Below are 22,265 nucleotides of genomic sequence, written 5' to 3' on the forward strand. Positions count from 1 at the left end.
ACTAGACCTCAGGTGTCTGATTTCTGGTAGAGTGAATGTTCTTTCATGGATGCTTCCTGGGGTTGTTGGGACCACTCAAGGGGCTGCTGTGAGGATTCGTGAGCTCTGCTGCCAAGGTGCTAAGGTGCCCACCAGGGCCTAGACTATGGAGATAGAGCTGGCCTTCCCTCGGGCAGTTTATTCTTCAGGGTTACCCTCAGGTGATAAGAAGATGGAAGAGTTATACACACACACACACACACACACACACACACACCACTCACAACCACCAGGACCACCAGGACCACCAGGACCAAGCCCAACCTACTGTTTCCTCCAGTGAAGTGGTCACCTTTGCTGCTTTCTCCCTCCCCTCCCCCACTGTTTTCCTCCCACCTCTATCCCTCACCTATTCTCCCTCTTCTCCTCTCTCTCTCTCTCTCTCTCTCTCTCTCTCTCTATCCCTGACAGCCTCATATTATAAGTGAAACACCAGATCCACTAAGGGGTTGTCATGGGCCTTTCACTTCCCTGAGCTTATCTTTTCATCTGTGAAATGAGCAGAGGTAGGGGTTGGATGGTAAGAACCAAGACTGTGAATTTCAGGTTCTTCAAGGCCAGACTCCCTCTGATTCCAAAATTTGGGGCCCATGGACCCAGCTTAGGGTAGACAGGGGCCTGGTGCCAGGTCAGGAAAAGGCCTGGAGTGGCTGCTATCATGTGACCCACACTCTGGACTCTGGGTCCAGCAGAGACCCCCAACTATCTTGCTTGAAGCCTGGACTTTTCCCACTGCAACATATTGCCTCTTAGTAGAGAACAGCAACAATAAACCTCACATGGAACTCTCTATATGCATATATGCATATATGCAAATCATTCTACAAATCACATGCAAATAGCCTCCTGACTCTTCCATTTTGCCTTAGTGGAAACGGCACCATTTTGAAGCCAGTAGAACTGGATCTGCATCCCATCTAGGCCCCTGTGAGATGTTCGGCAAATGATGTCACCACCCTGACTTTGTTTTTCTATCTGTAAATGGAGCCAATAAAATTACAGGTCAATCCAGGTAATGAACATACAGTGCCCATCACTGGTCCATCTTTATTCGTAGCACTGAGCTAGACACTGACAAAATAGTGGCAAAGAGGTAGACCTGTCCTTGCCATCTTGGAGTTCACAGTCTGGAGGGAAGAAAGACAAACAGCAGGTGCAAACCTCAATCTCCAAACCTCAGAGGCAGAGGAAACATAATTTTCCCTATTTTTCTGTAACTGAACTTACTTTCCATTTTGAGGCCCCATTCTGCCAGGGGCCAGAAGCTTCATCTCAGTCATTTTGGTATCATCTTTCCCCAGGAGTGTGTAATTTCAGTGAAGAGTTCTGATGCTCTTGGGGATGGTAGACAAATAATCTCATCATTGGTATCACCATGTATACACATTCCTTCCCCTACACCTGCTGCATCCTCACAACTTTCTGGGCCTTGGTCACTGCAGAGCCTCTGCAGGTCAGCACCATGTCAGACCCTGGCTCCTGACTGCAAGACTCTATGTTTGCTGGCTCTCGGCCATGTCTGCCCCCCAACCTCCACCCTATCCACCTTCAGGTCATCGAGACCTCCGTTATTCCTTCCTCCCAAACCACATTCCTTGCTGCAGCTGGGAGAGCCCAGATCTGCCCCTGTACTTGGCAGTGGTCTCCTGTGTCTTTCATATCCTTCAGCTGAACTGGCAAGTCCCTGTTCACCTCTTCCCTTTCTATCTCAACACCCTCTCATCCCCACAGCGTCAGCCAAACCAAGTAGGAGCAATGATTCAGACAACATACATATAAGTTTCTTATGTGCCAGACCCTTTGCTATTAGCTCACTGAGATCCCCACAATAACTTACAAGGTAATTTTATTCTCTCCTTATCTGATGAGGAACTGAGCAACCAAGAGGTTGGGCCACACAGCTATTCAAACCCAGGTAGTCCAGTTTCAGAGTCTATGCCTTTAATCATGAAGCCAGGCCGTCTTCTTCCTCACCTCCTATCCTTTATGCAGGACCCCCCTGCCTGGAGCACCTTCTTCTGGCATCCCTTCATCCGGCTCATTCTACTCATCCTTTACGTCTCCCTTTTCCGTAGTCCCTTCCCAGGCCCTCTGGGTCCTCATGGCTCCTTGGACTGTTCCCACCTGAGCCTTTGCCAGTCACCAGAGTGGGTGTTTCTCGCCTACCATGCACCTTCTATGACAGGAACCACTTATGTATCTTGGAATGCTAGGCTTATAGCACAGACATAGCCCTGAGTGATTTTCAGTTCAGTTAACCCTATACTCTGTCAAGGTTAAATGAATACCTGGGCCAGTCTCCTAAAGGGCATTTATTAGGCACCTTCTGTGTACGCTGCCCTGAACTAAGTACACTAGGAGAAATAACAATGAATGGCCAGTTGGGGTTGAACGGCGAGGTTCATCATGACCAGGCCAAGGTTGGCCCAGTGCAGTGATCTCTGTGACCTGGCTGTAATTTCAGATCATCTATCACTTTTTTTGCCTCTACCCCAGGCTCTCAAGCCTCCAGCCCTCCTGTTGTCCTGCATTTTTCCACCTTCCTGATTAAATGAGTTCAAGGGAAAGGACCCAGCAAACTTGTTTACAAAAGGAACAAAGATTGATCTAAGGAGGTTGATTGTGTCTCCTGGCAGGAGGGAGATTATTCTCCTCACTTGATAGATGAAGATCCTTCTACTTTGGGGGAGAGGAAGAAAAAGATGGAATTACAGACTGCCAGTGTGGAAAGTGTCCTTGAGAATTACCAACTTCTTTCTCCTAACTTTAAAGATGAGAGTAGGCTGGAGACTTTGTAAAACTCAGCCAGTAACTGAGCCACAACTAGAACCCAAGTTCTCAGACAGCTGGTTTGTTGGCTTCTTCAATTTGGCATCCTTATTCCCAGATCCCATAGCTAGCAAACCTCACAGACCAGGACCCCCAGTTCCAAATCCCATTCTGTTTTTTCTCCCCTCGTTGCCTCTCAATCTTTGGTAAAGCCCAATTTTCAGGTTCTGTGTCAGGCAGTTAAAGTACAGGCATTTTAGCCCATTCACATAGTAACCTTCCAGACTGAGTATTACAATCCCTGTATCAAGATGAGGAGACTGGGCAGAGAGAGCTGGCAGCTTCTCCAGCTAATAACCAGTTAGGGTTTGAATGCAGGTGTCCAGGTCCTTCTGCTTTCTCAGTCTATGCAATGGTTTTGGCCTGTGGCTGGGGGTGGCGTTTCTTCTGCGCTCTTACTTTCTCCACTATTTCTCCTCATATTCCTCTCTACTTGCAAAGGCTCGCCTACCAACTTCCTGATCTATGGGAATGATTCAACATTCCCTGTTGAACTGTATCTGACCTCAAGCCAAGAGAGGAGTCTGAAACCTCTCCTCTCCTTGCCCCACACTCACTGTGGGAGAGGGAGCTCTGGGTGGCTGCAGCTTCTGGTCTGGCTTTGTTTTCTCTCATCCTTTTATTAGCTGCCTAATTGGCAGCCCAATTAATCTGCTCATCTGTGAAGGAGGATGGATCACGATGAGCTACTCCATTTCCAGAAGCCATTCTCTGCCATTCTCTGAGGCAGCATGGCCAGGCCCTTAGTGCAGGCTGGCTCCTTGATGGAGGGCTGCCCCGGGAGCTGGGGTCAATTAGTGGACAGATTAAGCAATTATTAGCCCCTAACAAGGGCACCTGGTATCATTACCCTGCCTGTGTACTGGCAAACTGCAGCTTTAATATGAAGACCAACAAATAAATTAGGGCATCTGGTCTACTGCCGCGTCGGTGGAGAAGTAAATGATGTCCAACTGGCTTTCGGCTGCCGATGGATTCTGAGCCCTGGCCTAATGAAAAGCCTGAGATGTTGCTCACTGGTCACAGCAGAGTTAGGATATGCTGTGGAGCCATTTATCATTCCAGGAGCTAAGTGCCTGCCGCTGGCACATGGATCGTTCTTAGTTACCCTGCTGCTTCCTCCTGTCTGTCTGTCAAAACATACTTATCTTTCAGGGCCCAGTTCAAAGCCTCTTTCTGCTTGATGCCTTTCCTTCTCTCTCCAGCAGGAAAGGAGTTCCCTTCTACACCTTGGGTGGGTCGTGCACTTCCCTACCATTCTCCAGCTCTACAGTCATTTCATGGAATGCCAGAGCTCCATTTTGCCTATTTTTTTTCAGGTCTCTGAAGAAGGGATAGAAATGTGGAGGAGAGAAGGGAGGGATGAGGACTCAGGTTGTTTGTTTCCTGAGCCCCTCTCCTGTCTGGCTATGCAGACCATCACCAGAAGGAAGTCAGCAAGGGCAGTGAGAGGCTCAGATTCGCCCTTCAGGAAGATCCCTTTAGCTGCACTGTTGAGGGCACATTCCAAAAGTGTTTGCAGTCATTCAGGCCAGATGTGGTGGTGGCCTAGAACAGACGAGCAGCAGAGGGATGGAGATGAAGGGCAGATTTGCTAGATTCAAGGAAGAGACTTGGGGACTGCCTGATTGAGGGGGTACAGTCATGGAGAATTCAACTTTTCTAAATTTGGTGACCTGAAGGCAAGTGGTGTTGGTGCCAGTGAGAATCAGCAAGGACAGCCAGCCCTAGAGTCTGTGAACAGAGGGCCCTCAAAGTGGAAAGGGGCAGAGTAGGGACATTGAAGAAGCCTTCTCTCTTCATGTGACTTTAACCAAATCCCTTCTCTCTGCCTCAGCAACAGGAGGGTTTAGATCCCTGAGTCCCTGAACACATAATCATCCAGTCCAATGTCAACACTTAGCCATTGGAGAGCATCTCTTAATTCATTGTTTAGGGTTATCCTGCCTCTCCCTCATCTCTGTCTGTCAAAACCCAGGCCCTCCAAGGCATAACTCAAATATTCTTTTCTTAGAAGCTCTCATGGGCTATGCAGCAGGAAATGTGCTCTCCCTTCTGCCCATGGGCTTCAACATTATGTTTGGAACTGTCTCTTGGAAACAGAGATATATTTATAAAATTTACCAGGCAACACCTAATCCATAGCCACATACCCACGATGGGTGACAACACAGGTCAAAATTCACCTTTTGAGCTTTTACTGCTTCCAAGCTGGGTAAAATGTGCTCCTCCCTCTTGAAACACTTCGAGGTTAACCCAGATGCTTTTCTTTCCCTAGGGATCATTGACTTCCTCATAAGCCAGCACCCTATTGCCCGTGTCCTCCGGGAACACCTGGTCTTCAAGATTGCACCAATGCTCAACCCTGATGGAGTCTACTTAGGCAATTACAGGTAAGGGGCAGGGGAGAATGCTTGGAAGCTGGCAGTCACAGGATGGTGGGATGGAAGCAAGGAGAAAAGGGGAATATATTTTTGAGAAAGAATTTTCCTACTACCCATGAGTGCATTAGAGGAAGTCTCACCCTAGCTTTTGAGAATGTGGCTAATGAGCCTTGGATGTTTCATGCACAGCCACTTGAGGTAACTTGCTGGGGTTTTCTGGTCAGTTCACTAGACCCGGAATCAAGAGAGTTAGAATCAGTTTTGGCACCTACTTCCCATGTAACCTTGGGGAATTTGCTTTCCAGTCTGATGCTCAGTTTCTCTTGCATAATGAAGGCAATGATCACGTACCTGGCAGGGTACTGGGGAGAATCAAAAGAAATGGTGGAGACAAATGTGCTTTGCAGAGTATCATATGGTGGTTACAGTGATGACTATTTTGATTCTGTGTTTCTTTTTGGAGATCATTAATGAAGGAGAGTGGCATCCCAGGTCATCTGAACAGCATTTCTCTCAGATGTGGGCATACCAGCCAGCCCCACACTCACTCATGTGCTCAGACCTTGAACTCTCTTTCTCTGGGATGAACACCATAATTTATATAGCCTAAAATTTCACTGCCCGGTGGGTCATCTGCTAGAATATTGAATCCTCTGAGATAGTGTTATTATTCTTATTTGACAGTTGAGGCAACAGGCTTGCCCAGAGTCACACAGCCAATGAACCACTGGCTGTCTAATTTCACTGCCCTCATTATACCTCTTTAGAGTGGATGAGTCCCACAACTTGTAACATTCATTCTGTGTGACCTGGTGCCTGTCTGTCCTCCTTTCTGCCTCCCCTCCCACCCTGTACTCTTAGAACTGTTGCTCTAGCCACACTAAGCAAAGCCTAGTTCCCTAGACATGTCCTATTGGTCCCTGATTCCTTACCTTACTCAAGGCCACCCTCCGCTGAGAACATGCTGTCCCTTCGTTAACTCATTAACCCTTCTTCACAATGCAGCTCATGTCTCTTCTTCTGCAAAGCATTCCCCAACCCCCCAGGCAGAATTAGTTACTCCCTTCTCTAAGCTCCCACAGGCCTGGTTGTTGAACAAGACTTATCCCATTGTGTGGACTCCACTGGCCTTCAAGCCAGCAAAGAACAGGGACTGAGCCTTAGTGGTCCTTTTGTCCCTGATTCTGGGCAGCAGGGATAAGCCCACAGTAGATGCTCAAAAACTATTTGATGAATCTGAGTGAAGGAAAGGATGATTTTATTGAGAAAGAAACCAAGGTCTACACATGAGATGGGATTTACCCATGGTCAGTGGTAAGGCTCAGATTAGAACCCAAATTTTTAAATACCCAGACAGGTCCATTTTAAACAGAGTTGATTTACTCTTTCCAAAACCATGGCAAGTGGGTCCAGAGGGGCTTTGCAGTACCTCTGGGTATAAGTTAGAGAGAGCCCATGGGATATGTGATGCCTTAATTAAAGACAGTTTTCCTTTCTCTCTTAATTGGCTCAAGCAATGGTTCATTAGCACTGGAAGGTTTTATGGCTTGCTGCAGGCCTGAGAGCAATGCCTTTCCACCTTCCCTGGACAGAATGCACTGTTAGTGATAATGGTGGTGGAAAGACCGTTTGATTTATGTTAACATTTCTGTTTAATTACAAGAGCGACAGTGGTCAGAAAGAGGTCAATACTGTCCACTCTACACACTTATTTATGTCATCATCTGCTGTCCAGGGATGGCAAGTTGGAAAGAGGTCTGTGACCTTGACCAAAATGTCTCCCCTCTCTGGGCTTCAGATGGCCAATGGGGTGGTGATGGGGAACTAGATGTTTTCTGTACGTCCTCAAGCTCTAGATTTTGTGATTTGGGGATTTCAGGATAAAAGAGCGCCAACCCTCAGAAATGGTTCTCTACTGAAGTTTAAACTCTCAACGTTTTCCCAGTGAAAATATGTGTTTCTTATTATAAGAGCTGGAGAAAATCCCCAACCACCGGCATTAATCCTGTTGCTAAAACAGCTCTGAGTTGCGACAAAGAGCCTAACAGTCATGAGAATTCACTACTAAACGTTTGGAGAAGGTGAAAAATAATAATAAAGACTCCGGATTGAGGGCTTCAAGGTGCCTTAGAGGTGCTCTAGACCAGCCTTCCCTGACTACAGCAGTGTGTCCCATTTCCTGGGGGACATGCCTCAGCATTATAGGGGAGAAAGGAACACAGAGTTTGAGTAAGTTTGGGAAACACAGAGTTAAGCACAACTAAATGTGTTCTTTTATAATAAGATCTTTCAGTTCTGAATATGCTAATCAACAGGAATCTAAGAGGGGTTATAGTATCCGGTGTTTCCAAAGATAAGTCAGGGAACACTTTTAGGGAAAGTGTTTTAGGGGAAACTTGTTTCCCCCTCCATCCCTCACCCCCTCCACTGCCACTTCCCCAGCCCCGAGTGGTGTTACGGTTTATTAAACTCATTTTGGGAAATAACATTCCAAGAATTCTGCTTGCCCACCCAGTGCCATGTCAAGCACTCATACACTTATCTCATTTAATCCTCACACAAGTTGGTGAAGGAGGGAGCTTGCTGAGATTTCTCTGCTGGCAAATAATGAAAATCTACTCAAATTAGTTTGAGTACAGAAGGAAAGGTGGGAGGGAGGGAGGGAAGGATACTTGTCAGCATTCTAGGGCAGTAAACAGAGCCCGACCTCAGAGGAACTCATCACATTGCTGGAAACCGGCTGGAACACAGACGGACGGCCACATCGCTGCCTCTGTCCTGCTCCCTTTCACTCCTAACATCCCCTCAGGATATTCAGTCTCTTGAGCCTCAGTGAAGTGAAATAATCCCCCTTAGGTCATGTGGCCTGTGAGAGGCAGGCAGACATGCAGGTCTGTGTTCCTCCCTGAGGCTGCACCAGACATGCCAGACCCTGTGTGAAGAATGAGACAGGCCTGCCCTCATGCCTGTCGTTGTCCTTCTCCCCCTCCTCCCCTCCTCCTCCCCCTCCTCCCCCTCCCCCTTCCCCTCTTCCTCCTCCCCCTCCCCCTCCTCCCCCTCCCCCTCTTCCTCCTCCTCCTCCTCCTCCCCCCTTTTTCTTCTTCTACATTAAAGAGACAGATAATCCAATCTAGGAAGGAAAGGCAGGAGATTTTCACAGATGTAATCATGTAAAATTATATTTATGACACAAACACCTATACTATGGTATTTATAGTAAATTAGCATTTAACTGCAAATGGTGGCAGCTACCACATGACTGATAATGCTCTTTATGAGGAAGGTGGCATTTACTAACCAGACTGCCATATCTGCACCTGGACTGTGGCCTCCAGGAGGAGCAGGGAGGGCCTCCACTAGTTTACCGACTCTACTCCATACTCTACTCATACTGCACGGGAGCCGGCCACAATAGATGATGTCAAAATATAGCAGCGATGTTATGGTGTATAACAGTGACACAGGGCAACTGTACGTCCTGTCTCACTTACTGTGCTCCATTTACACTGGCCTGCTTTCCAGTTCAATCCGAGATTTCATGCCAACTCACAGGAAGGCCTTCTCAGAGCTGCCAGGATAGAGCAGGCCTCCCACTGTGCTCTTTCTAGGCACTCTGCACTGTCCTTTCATAGCCCTGGCCCCAGCTGGTAATTGTGCGGGGATTTATGTGACCATTCATTTAATGACAGTCTCCATCTCTAGACTGCAGACTCCATGAAGTCAGGACTTTGTCTACCTATGTCCCCAAAGCCTGGCAGAGTGCCCAGCACAGAATGGGCCTCTGATGTGTATTTTCTGGGTGAATAAATAAACCCAACAGCAGTGTTTAGTGATAGTGCCCTGGCACAGAGCTACAATCCCAGTGCAGAGTAGCTATGGCTGGATGCCATCCCCTCCCAACCCTTCACTTGCACCTACATGGCCTCCTAAGCCCAGCTGTCTTGCCTGCATTACACTGAGATGGCATGAATACCATGATGAGCTGCTATTATGATTTACCAAACTCTGGTTCGCAGCCACATGTTACTGTACAGGACACTATACTTTTAAACGCACTTAAAAACCACATTTGATCTCTACAACAACTCTTTGAGAAAAGAAAGTCAGTTTTTATTATATACATTTGAGCAAAGGGGAAACCAAGCATATAAAGGTGAAGAACCATGTTCAAAGTCACATGGTGACACTCTGCATTCCCAGGCTTGGCCTCTGCCTTGCAAGCTGGAGGTAGAAGCAGAGAACCGGCAGTCTAATGTTCCCTACTCTCCTGAGCCTTGTTGTCTTTGGGTAAGACACTTCTCTCCACTGGTCTCAGTTTCTCCCTGCCCTCTTGGAAGAAGATAATGAGGTGGAAAGCATCTTCCATCACTTAGTAGAAGCACTGGGCAGAGGCTTTGTCAAAAATGGCATGGCTACTCCATGGATGAACTTGAGGACATTATACTATGTGAAATAAGCCAGTCACAAAAAGCCAAATACTGTATGTTTCCATTTATATGAAATACTTAGAGTAGTTAAAATGACAAAGACAGAAAGTGGAATGGTGGTTACCAAGGGCTAGAGGAAAGGGGGGAATGGGGAATCAGTGTTTAACCGGTATAGAGTTTCAGGTTTATAAGATAGAAAGACTTTTGGAGATGGATAGTGGTGATGATAGTATGGCATTATGAATGTACTTAATACCACTGAACTGTACACTTAAAAATGATTAAGATTGTAAATTTTATGTCATGTGTATGTTACCACAGTTAAAAAAAAATAAGAATGGTTCTACTACTGATGCCATGTGAGCATCTTTGAAGGGTTCTGGGAGATCTGGGGCCTAGAGGTCTTGAGAGATGGATCTTGTAACTTCAGGCATTATAAAGCCAAGAAGCTGCAAGGCAGCTCCCAATTAGAAGGCCATTGGGGTAGGGGGTGATGGGCTGAGTCGGTCACCAGTCAAGTCAAGTCACTGGGTTGGCAATTCTCGATGTCCTGTGTTAGATGTGGCTGCCCACGCCCCTTGCAACATTTGTACACAGTCTCTGCCACCTCCTTCTCCCCATCACTCCCTTTGCAGAGAAGAAGGCCCCACCCCCTCCTGTACCCCACTGCAGTTGATTTCTTCAGAGCATGTGTAATGCACGAGTTGCCTTGCATTTGAAAAACAGAACTCTCCATCTCCATATGACAATATGGAACTCTGTGTTGGGTTTGCATTTCTTAATTAGGTGCTTGTCATTGTGTATTCCATAGAGCCACGTATAAGTAAACAGTCATAGACCTTTGAATAAATTTATTGGTTTTATTTATGTTTCTGGGCATAAAAATCTATAATTACCAGGTACAGCCTCAGTATAACCGGTATTTAATGACAATTACTTTTTGTTACCATAGAAATGAGTCCAAAGTAGTTACCCATAATTTCTCATTTCCCAAACCTCACACATGCTGAATTGCAATATTACCATAGTAATTGCCTATTAGTCATCATAAAATACGCAGTTACCCAAAAGATAGCAGGATGCTATGAAATTTCTCATCTTCAGAAAACCTCAGTGCTTCTTGGGAACGTGGAGGTGGGGGAGAGCAACAAACCCCTCTGGGTGGTGCCGAAATGATTCAGCTTCATAGCATGGCACCACTGCAGACCCCGCGGTGGAAATGGATGCTTCTCCCATCTGTGGACCAACACCACAGTATGTCTCCTGGCCCTGGCGATCTCACATAACAAAGGATGCTCCAGTGCAATAAATCCAATTTAACTAAAGTTTATTGAGGGCCTGCTGAGTGTCAGGCCCTGCGCTGGGCCTTAGGGAAGCAGATGGGAATCAGAGGCAGCCTTTGCCAATAAGAAGCCCTGTGTTTGTATTAGAGGGGTGTGTGTGTGATGCCACGGAGGCCTAGATAACAGAGGTAATGTCTAAGTGCCTACTCACTGTACATTAGCCATAATATCATTCTCATTTAACCCTTGCAACAGCCCTGTGACAGAGGTAGTGATAGAGCCCATCTTTTTCATATGAAAAGTTTTTATGTAACGAAACATAACATACTAGAACTAAAGAACACAGTAGGGATATATTCAATCACTGTATGAGGAACCACTGAAATCCATAAGAAAATCTTGAATAACTTATTAGAAAACCAAAAAAGAAAACTAAAGGACATCTAAAGTTAATGCACAAGGGAATTTTTTCAAAGTGGTCAAAAACTAAAGGAGAAAGATTTTTTACACAATTCCAATGAAAATGTAATTTCAAAATAACATTTTTAAGGATTCATATTAAGTGCGGTTGATACACAATATTAATATCAGTTTCAGGTGTAAACATGGTGATTTGACAATTGTATACGTTATTCAGTGCTCGCTACAGTAAGCCGACGTTAACATCTGTCTCCAGACGTTATTATAAATTGTTGATTTTATTCCCTATACTGTACTTTTATCTCCAGGACTTATTTTATAACTGGAATGTGGTTCCCCTCAATCCCCTTCACCTATTTTGCCCATCTTCTACCCCTGGCAGCCACCAATTTGTTCTCTGTATTTATGAGTCTGTTTCTTTTGCCCCATTTAAAAAAATTTTTTTAATGTTTATTTATTTTTGAGAGAGAGATACAGGGTATGAGTGGGGGAGGGGCAGAGAGAGAGGGAGACACAGAATGTGAAGCAGGCTCCAGGCCCTGAGCTGTCAGCACAGAGCCCGACGTGGGGCTCGAACTCAACGAACCGCGAGATCATGACCTGAGCTGAAGTTGGACGCTTACCGACTGAGCCACCCAGGCCCCCCTGCCCCATTTTAAATACAGAAGGAAGTTGAGGCACAGAGGCAGCCAGGAACATGCCCCAGGTGCCTCAGCAGGAAGGGTCCGAGCAGGTTTATGAATCCAGGCAGTCCCACCCTAGCCTACTATGGAGGTCACCCCCTGCTACATCGTGTCCTGAACTCAGGCAGTGCTTCCCTCTGACTGCCAGTGGCGAGGGAGGGTTTTTGAAAGCTATATAGGAATTCACCAGACACAGACAGTAAAAGAGATTTGCACAGCAAAGTGTCATTAAGCATGGCAGAGGGTGATACCAGACAAGGTATTCCCAACATACAAACATACACACATACACATGCACAGACATAATAACTTGCTGACCTCGCCCACCTCAGCATCCAAAGGAGGAAACATTTTAAACTTTCCAAAATAGGATAGAACACAGATTTAGCTGTGTAAAATGTAAAGTGCATGGGGATATTCTATTTGTTCTTTGACAGCATAAAAACTGCACTTTTCATCAAGCTAGAAATGGAAACCAGAGGCCCATTACAAGGACCACCTCACCGAGAGGTGCTGCCAGCCCCTTCTCACTGTGCCTCCCTCCCCATCCCAGCCACACTCTCCCCATTTGGTGGCTCTGTCACAGAACCCATAAGCCTTGGGGTGGGAAGGGAGCTGAGACCTCTAGTCCAATGCTCTTCCTCAGCAGTGTCCCTGAATGACAGCCGGGTCCCCCTCTTCTCATCCACCTCCAGGCTTGGGTGTGGTTCTCTGGCTTCCAAAACATCACCAAGCTGCCAGCTTGGACTGTTAGAGAAGGTTTGGATTCATGCTAAGCCCCCCAGCCCATCCCTTCTGCTTCACCCCTGAAGGATTATTCTGTTTTAGTCCATCTTCTACGTGGTAGCCCTTCAGCTGTCTGAAGACTGTGTGTCTGCACGTCTCCCCACTGTCCACTCCAACCACTGCCAACTCCTGTTCTCCAGGCTGGACATCCCCCAAAGCCATGGGACTTTTCATATGTAGTCTGAAATCCACTCTTCTCCCCATAATTCCTGCTGTCCTCTCAACAAGCTCCAGATGTTTGTTGTTGTCTGTCTTTCAGGCCTAGTGTCCAGAACTGAACAGTTATGATGATGACAATGATAATAATGGTGATGGTGATGATGAACACCTCACCTCTGTTGAACCTCCTGGGCCTGCCAGTGTTCTAGACATTTTGCATGTAGTGTTTCATTTAATTCTCAGAACGACTCTGTCATTATTCTCACCTTACAGATGAGGAAACTGAGGCATAGATAGATTAGGAAAGTCCCGTAAGTTCATAGAGCTAGCTAGTGGAGGAGGAGTAGGAAGGGACCATCACAAGCCTAATTCTGGGGACGTACTTCTCCTGATACAGCCCACATGCACATTGCTTCCTGACATTGAGCTCTCCTTAACCTACATCTTTCCACTTGCATTTCTTCTAGGTCACAACTCCCCCACCTTTTCTTAGAGCCTTACAAGAAGCCTGTGACATAGACAGGGTAGGAGTCACTCTCTCTCTTTGAACAAAGAAGTGACCAAGCCACAGAGAAGCTAAGTAACTTGCTCAAGGTCACACAGTGAGTGAGTTCCATCGTTAGTCAAGATGAAGTGCAAGTGACAACAGGGGCCAGACAGAGCCTCACCTCCCAGAAACTCTCTCCTGCTTTATGTAACCTGAGCGATGTTTCTAAGGAGGTTGAAAGGACATTGGGGCTGGCAGTGTAATCAGGTGTCTAACCCACAAGTGCACACCGCCAAAACCAATTATTCAAATGAGCTTCCCAGCCAGGTTCCACAGAAAAGGCCAGATGGCTAGATGTCTGTGGAGGCAGCCCCCCATCTCTGTCCCTGCAAGCAGCTGAATAGCATTTCAAAGTTAGAGTTGATAGCAAGTTGATTGTAATAATTGATTCTATGGCAAAGGCAGGCCTCTGAGGAGACAGTAACCCAGAATGAGTGGCTGGGGTTTCTGGAGGAGCAAAACAGTAGAATCAACAACTTTGTCATTTCCAGTCTTAGTTCTTAAACCACTTGAATAGTGTTAGCTGTCTATGTAACATCCTCCTGTGGCTCCTTGTTCGCCATTAGAAGGAAGCTAAACCCCGTAGCCTGGTATTCAAGGCATGCAGTGTCCAGGAACATCTTTCTCAGGTTCATCTCCCACTGTCCACCTTGCTCTTGTGCTAACATCCTCCATCCGCTCCCCTCACCTTCCTGGGCTGTTTGCAGGGCCCTGAACTGGCCTGCTCTTGCTCACACCTGTGTCTTTCCTGGCAACTCTGCTTAAGAAGCCTTTCCACTCAATCATTTCTTCCCCTTCTTCTTTCTGTCTGTTCCTCCCCCTCCCCACCTTCTTTCCCTCAGATGTTGACACAGCACACACTTCATACTAGGCACTGGGGGCCTGAGGTGGACTTTGCCCTGTGCTTGACCTCAAGGAGGAGGTGTTGGTGAGGTGAGCCTCAAAGGATGAGGGGGAGTTCGCCAGGGGGGAGATTGTCAACATGTTCTAAAACAGAGGAATAATCATGTTAGGTAATAACAGTGTTGATAACAATACAAGCATTAATTGAACTGATACAAGCTACCAGGCCCTGTTCTAACTGTTTTTATGTATTATTTCCACTGAAGATGGAACTCATCATACTCCTGATCCTACTCTCTCCCTACTTCTACCAATTTAGAAGGTGATTGAGGGATCATAAAGATAGGGGTCAAAATACAAGTTTATTATTGGTAAAATCAGGATTTGGAAGGCATGGTTTATCTATGTGGCTAAAACTGACCTCCTTTTACTTCACCCCAAAGTTCAACTTCGCCACCAGCCCCAGGCCAAGCAGAAGGTGAGATGCCTCTCAGAAGGCATACCATGTAGCAGAGAGGAGGTCCCTCCCAGAAGGGTCACTGATCCCAGCAAGCCAGGCCTGGAGAGTCCGGGCCAACAGGCTCTGCCCCTTTCCTCAAGGGGACCAATCAGATAAGTCTCATTGCCTCCCTTGGGGGAGTGGAAACAAGGGATGGAAAGGAAGCCATTCTCCTTATTGCTGGAGACCAAGAGTCCCTGTTGGGGCTGAAAGCAATGGGAGGGTCCTCCCAACAACCCCCTCAACCTGTGAGGTAGGGTCTTGTATTATCCTCATATTACAGACAAGGAAACGGAAGCACATAAAGTGGTTGAATAACTAGCCCAAGGTCCTGAGATATAGGAGATCCAGGAGTCAAAACCAGGGAGCTGCCTTGAAGCCCCAGTGCCTAGCCTCCACATTACTGCCTGAGTCCTGAGTGAGCAGAAAGTCTTGGAGAATGCCAAGTGGTCTGACATGGCTGGTGCACATGGTCACAGCTGCAGACCACAGTGTAGGTTCACACACCACAAAAAGGCACCAGCTAAGAAGGCAGGTGGAGGCTGGCATTCAGCCTAAGCCTGATCAGCCTGTGACTTGGAGGAATTGCATCAGCCCACAGGAAGGGGCACCTTCTTGCAGTTAGTTCATAGGATATAAAATGTGTAAGCCTTGTGGGGTATACAGATTAGGGACATGGTTGAAGAAGCTGGAGGAGTAAGTGAGGACCCATTTGTGGAGGGCCCTGGCAGTCATACCAAGACCAAACTATAAGACCAGTTAACATATGTGTGGCACTCATCTCAAACCAGGCAGTTGTCTCCAACATTTTCCACGGCTGATCTCATTTAATCCTCAAAACGGCCCTCTGAGGTAGCAAGATCAACATTTTGCAGATGAGGGCTGAGCCACAGAGAGGCCACACAGCTAATATGTGGCCGAAGCCAGGGTCTTATCCAGGCAATGTGGCTCCAGAGTCTGCATGCAAACTAAGCCACTTTTCAGGCTCAGACCAGGTGGGCAGGGGTCTCACCTGCTCCCAGAGCTTGTGAAGGCCTAAAGGACTTTTCTTCTCTTTTGCGTTTCCTTTGCCCTTTCTCACTTAAAAAACTCAAAGAGATGATTCCTAGCCCCAAGAGCCAGTGCACTCCTTTAGAAAATGTTCCCCCTTGGGTCTTGTTAAATGATTCTTTTGACTCCTGTCAGTGTTCTTATGGAGGGAAAAATAATCTATTGGTTCTGGAATGAACTTCCAGCTCTACTTTTTACAGCTATGTGACCTAGGCCTCTGTTTCCCTGTCTTTGAAATGTGATGATAGGGTTTTACGAAATCTTGGGTCCTTCCAATTGGTGACTGGCTCTCAGAATTGTTTTTTCTTTAATAATTTTTTTAAGTTTATTTATTTATTTTGAGAGAGAGAGACAGAGTGTGCACACAGGAACAGGGGAGGGGCAGAGAGAGGGAGAGAGAGGATCCAAAGCAGGCTCTGTGCTGTCAGCGCAGAACCCAATGTGGGGCTCAGACTCACGAACCATGAGATCATGACCTGAGCAAAACCAAGAGTCCAACGTTTAACCAACTGAGCCACCCAGGAGCCCCAGAATTGTTTTAAGTCACAATGTGGAATGCCCCTGCCCCAAGCCTGGTATTGCTGCCAAGCAGGAGACTGGAGGGAGGAGGCTGAATCCCCAGAGCACATGTTCTCCATGAGAATGGAGAAGGCACTCCAACAAAGCTTCTCCTTATCCACTAGTAATAAGTTCTGGGAGAAAGGGCACAGGAATTTTAAGGTTAAAGATGATCCCTTTTCCAGGTGTGGTTTGAGTACTCCCTTTCCCGATCCCACCACCTTGCCAGAAAGGCCACCATTACAGGGTAAAGATCTTGCTGACCCTTGGAGGTAGGAAGTCCTACCTCATTCTAGCTCTGCTATGAACCTTGGGAATGTTCTGAACCACCTCACATGCACACACAACTTGTGCACTGCCCGAAGACTCCTGGTGAAGGGCCAAGGCCAACTGTGACTGCTCCCAACCACATGTCTGGCCAGAGCAAGCATACTTCACCCATTCGGAAGGGGCACCTATTTGCTAACTTGGAGGGGGTACCTTTTGTCAACTTGCATAAAGGTACTTTTCGTGTCAACTTCCATTTGAGATTCAGTTTCCCCATTTAAAAATTAAGGATGTTGCATCCACCCCTCACCTCACATGAGTCCCCTCACTCAGGTGCTGACTTGACTCCCAGGACTGGTAAGAGAATAGAGAGAGGGGCGCCTGGGTGGCTCACTCGGTTAAGCATCCAACTCTTGATTTCGGCTCCGGTCATGATCTCACAGTTCCTGAGATGGAGCCCTGCACTGGGCTCAGTACTGACTACTCAGGCTGCTTGGGATTTTCTCTCTCCCTCTCTCTCTGCCCCTCCCCCTCTTGCAGGTGTGCGCTCTCTCTCTCTCTCTCAAAATAAATACACATTTAAAAAATCGAGAATAGAGTGATAGCTAAGAATATAGGCTTTAGACCTGGCGGACTGGGTTCAAGTCTTGCCTGTATCACTTGTCCTTTCTGGACTACGACAAATTACTTACACTTTCTGAACCTCTATTCATACAGTTTAATGGAGGTTTGGCTGTGTATCTGGCACTGTGCTAGTATGAAATACTCAATGGCAAATGAAATAGATTCACTTCTTGCCCTCCTGGTGCTTTCAGGTCTTTGAGCAAAACAGATGAATTTGTCCAAGGTCACAAACTACTCAGTGGTAGATCTGGGACACAAACCCAAGTCCTTCTAACTCGGAACGTATTTTCTTATCCATCCTCTGCTTTACCTTTATAGCCCAGGCCACATCCTTGTTGTGATAGTCTAAGAGGGAATGTGAGGGAAATGCTTTAAATATCCTAGTGGTGGTGATAGGGAGTGGGATATATTAGAATTATCCTTTGTGTTTGGGACAAAGGACGCTGCCCACTGTCCTCCATCTCCACCATAGTAGAGCCCACTCCACCTGCTAAGCATTTTGCAGGAGCTGTTGATGACAGATTGCCTGGCATTCCGACACTGGCCAATCAATACAGCTGGAAGGTGCCTCAGGCCAAGGGCAATTGAATCCCAACCTTTTAGTGACATTAAATAAAGCAATATTTATTTTGCTTTTGGTGCAAATATACTTAATCCAATCCAGCTCATTGGTAATGCTGGAAAACTGCTGCATTTGAGAGACAATTGCATGTGTGGTTCGTACACTCTGCCTGTCAGTGCCACCCTTCCAGGAGCATATAGCCCCACAGTGCTCAGATGAGATTGATCTGGAGCCACCAAGCTGTCTTATTCTCTATCCTTTAGAGATGAAAAGGAAATCATAAGGAGGGGAATTAAAATCATTGCTCTCATTCTAGCTGCCATTATGACAGCTAGGATGGGCATGATGCCCTTAACAAGATGGAGCTATTTATTTGCTATTTGAATAATATTCTCTGGAACTATGGGCAGAGGAGGAAGAGACCAATAAAGGAAGAGCAGATAGGAGTAGCTTGGGGTCTCTTTCATAGATCACACAGCCTTACCCATGGCTGGGGGACCTCAAAAAGTCACTGTAGACCATCCTTGCATCCATAAGATCTTGGCTCAAATCCCAGATCTATATCCTAGTAGTTGTCAAATGATCTTCTAAAGGTCAAATCTCTCTTGGATTTTATTTGCTCACTTATAAAATGAGGATTAATAATACCTACCTTAATTGGTTATTGTGAAAGCATCTAGCTTGTAACAGATACTTAAATGCTTTTCAAAATATGTCTTTAATACCTAAACTTTGTTTGCACATCTTCGGGGTATTCATTCATACATTCGTTCATTCACTCATTCATTCAATAGATATAATGAACCTTCTCTGCACCTGGGTCTGTAGTAGATAAGTTGGAGTGGAGGTGGGCAAGATGACACAAACATAGTCCCTGCCCTCACTGGGCTCACAGTTTGGAAGAAGAAACAAAAGATAATAAAGAGTAAAAAAAAAAAAAAAAAGTCAAGAGTATCTCCAACTCAAGAGAATAAAAGCATACATTATATGGTTACATATAAATTTGACTTCCACAAATTTGGATTTTCTTTTTTTTTTTTTTTAATTTTTGTTTATTTTTGAGAGAGAGAGAAACAGAGCATGAGCAGGGGAGGGGCAGAAAGAGAGGGAAACACAGAATCCGAAGCAGGCTCCAGGCTAAGAGCTGTCAGCACAGAGCCCTATGTGGGGCTCGAATTCATGAACCATGAGATCATGACCTGAGCCAAAATAGGACACCTAACTGACTGAGCCACCCAGGCATCCCTGGATTTTCTCGAATGATCCCAATGTCAAATATTGTGTCTCATCGGCACCATAAAGAGCCCCATTTATGTCACGGCATGGGTCCTGACTTGGAGCTCATGCAGAAATTTTGTGTTAAAAATAAATAACAGAATTAGAAGAGCACCAAGAAGACAGAGACCCAGGATTTCACACTCAGTGACTCTAATTTGGCAATCATACTGTAAGAGCTCGACATCTGGAGGTCACCTTGTTCATTCCTCTGTCTTTAGGCAGATGGTTTGGGTCCTGAAACCACTGAAGAGAAAGAGCTGCATCAGCCCTGCCCTCCTGGTGCTTATAGCCTAGTTAAGGACAGAAGCATAATACATTAGTTGCCTGTTAGAAATATGTATAATTTCCAACCATTCTCACTTCGCTGACTGTACATGTCACACCCTCTGCCTGGAATGCTCTCTCAGGACTTGATTTTTGGCAAATTCCCATCCCTTCTTCAAAGTTCAGAGCAAGTTAAGAACTCCTAGAGGCAAAGATTGGGTCCCATGTAAATCTCGAATGTTGAAAAATGCATGCAGTTAATGTTAAGATATTGGCAATCCTTGACTATTTGGTGTTTCTTTTAAAAACTGTATCAATCCTTTTCCTAGAATATTTTGTTTTCTTTGTATTTTAACTTTATCAGTAATGTGTGTTTCCTTCAAGTCCCTAACTTTGGAGATAAAGCCCAATTATTGATGCTTTAAAATCATATAATAAGATTTATAGCAGCATTATTTACAATAGCCAAGATATAGAAACAGCCCACGTGTCCATCGATTGATGGATGGATAAAAAGATGTGTATACATACACAATGGAATATTATTAATCCATAAAAAAGAATAAAACCTTGCCATTTGCAATGACATGGATGGAGCTAGAGATTATAATGCTAAGCAAAATAAGTCAATCAGAGCAAGACAAATATCATATGATTTCACTTATATGTAAAACTTAAGAAACAGAACAATGAGCAAAAGAAGAGAGAGAGAGAGAGAGAAACCAAGAAACAGACTCTTAACTATACAGAGTAAATGGGTGGTTAGTAGAGGGGATGGGGGTGGGGGGATGGATTAAATAGGTGATGGGGATTAAGGAGTGCACTTATTGTGACGAGCATAGGATGATGTATGGAAATGTTGGATCACTATATTGTATCTCTGAAAGTAATGTAATACTATATTTTAACTAATTGGAATTAAAATAAAAACTTAAAAAGTAGAAAAAAAAAAACAAAAAACAACCACAACAAAAAAATGTATAATGAGACAGCTGGACGAGACCTCCCTGAATGAAATACAACCTCCTTGTTTTACAAAGAAGAGCATGGAGCCAGGGGAGGGGAAGTGACTTTCTCAAGTTGATATAGACATAAAGGGCAAGACCTGTCCTCCTGGCCTCCAGCCAGGTGGGGCTCCTGCATCTTCACTAAAGTGTTTTCTTTAGTAAATACCCACCTGCTGATAGACTATTGCCATGAGAAGTGTTCTTTAAAAATCAGCTCAAAAAGTACCCAGCACAGGTCCTACTCACTGAGGAGTTTGACAAGTGCTTTAAATTCTACAGAGCTCTAGGATTCTTTGAGGATTGAGGTGCCTTGAGTCACCAGCCACACTTTATTTTCATCAGCAGGCTGGATGAAGGTGTTGACCTTTGAGGATCTTTGCCTCTAACTCTTTCTCTTAAGTTTTGAATCTCACTCTTTTGAATGAAAGAGGCTTCCTGGAAGCAGCATGGCCAAATGGGAAAACCAACTTGGGCTAATTCACCCTGATTCTAGTCTGGGCCTTGTGGAATACCAGTTAAGTGACCTTGAATGAATAGCTTACCTTCTCTGGACTTCAGTGCTCCCACTTAAAAAATGGAATCCAGCTGTGTGCCTGGATGGTTGTAAGAACTATATCAGGAGATTGGGAAATTCTTGGGAAAGCATGAAATGCTCATTCAACAACTACTTCTTCAATGTCTACGATAATCCAGACTCCTTCTCAGGCCTAAGAATACAAACATAAATAAGACATCATCCTCAATTAATTACTATATCTTTTGCTGTAGCCAATCTGATGGAGGTAGGAGGGGGAGAATTGGATGCCATGGGAACAAAGGAAAACTACCTATCCCACATTTGCAGAGAGTAAGTCAGGAAGCCTTCCTGGAGGAGGTGACATTTAGGTTCAAACAATTTCAACAATACCACAGTCCCCACCACTGCCACTGTCATCACTGGCTACAATTTATTTAATATTCAGTCTGTTCTGAGGATTCTGCTGGACCATTATTAGTTCATGTTCACAATTCAGGAAGTCAAGGTTGTTTTCCTCATTACACATATGATAAAACAGAAGCAAAAGAGGCTTCAAAAAAAGAAATGTTAAAAAGATCACATAGCTAGTAAGGAGTACAACCAAAGCTTAAACCCAACTGTGACTTCCAAATCTTCTGGTCTTCACAACACTGCCTTACAGGTCTGTGTGACTCTCAGAGGCAAGGCTGAGACTAGTGGAGGAAGTCACTGGGAGACAAATTTCAGCTAAAGAGAAGAAAGACTTTTCTAGCAGAGCTGTCCCAGAATGAGATAAGCTACCTGGGGAGGTGGTGAGTACCAGGTCATAGAAATATGGAGCAAGCTGGTGACTTGGCTAAAACATTGCTTAGGGCATTCTTATTTGGAGGCAGAGGAGAGGTAAGTAAGCTAACCTTCTCTAAGGAACAGTCATTTGTGATTAAGTCCTATTAACAACAATGTTCCATTCCAAGTTTTTAGATGCTCAGTGGAAGCTGGAAGAACTCTGGGAGCATAACACCCAGACCAATGGTTCCATCTTCTTGGTGACCAGCCACTGGGAAGTGAACAATATAGGGGCCTGCTGGAGTTTTCTATAAATTAGGCTACAGAGTTATATGGTTAAGGATGCTTTCCATTAAAGAAACAAGGACTAATTCCAGCCACTTAAGCAAAAAGGGAATTTATAGGAAAGATCACATTTAGAAAACAAACAATTAATAGACTGGCTTTGGAAGGCAGAAAATTGGCTCTTGGCAG

The 22,265-nt window shown here is 45.4% G+C and overlaps 1 protein-coding gene across 4 annotated transcripts in view; it reads left to right on the plus strand.

The window, feature by feature from the left end:
• Nucleotides 1-22,265, plus strand: part of LOC109266906 (BEN domain-containing protein 5) — a 1,451,617-nt gene that overhangs the window by 1,323,061 nt on the left and 106,291 nt on the right. For all 4 annotated transcript variants that reach the window (XM_053895592.1, XM_053895596.1, XM_053895595.1 and 1 more), the window contains exon 8: nt 5,147-5,261. In XM_053895592.1, coding sequence (XP_053751567.1) covers nt 5,147-5,261 — 115 coding nt within the window. The remainder of the gene's footprint in view (nt 1-5,146; nt 5,262-22,265) is intronic.

The sequence above is a fragment of the Panthera pardus genome, unplaced genomic scaffold (assembly GCF_024362965.1).
Source record: "Panthera pardus isolate Hobbes unplaced genomic scaffold, ASM2436296v1 HiC_scaffold_11, whole genome shotgun sequence".
In the NCBI taxonomy this organism is placed as follows: Eukaryota; Metazoa; Chordata; class Mammalia; order Carnivora; family Felidae; genus Panthera; species Panthera pardus.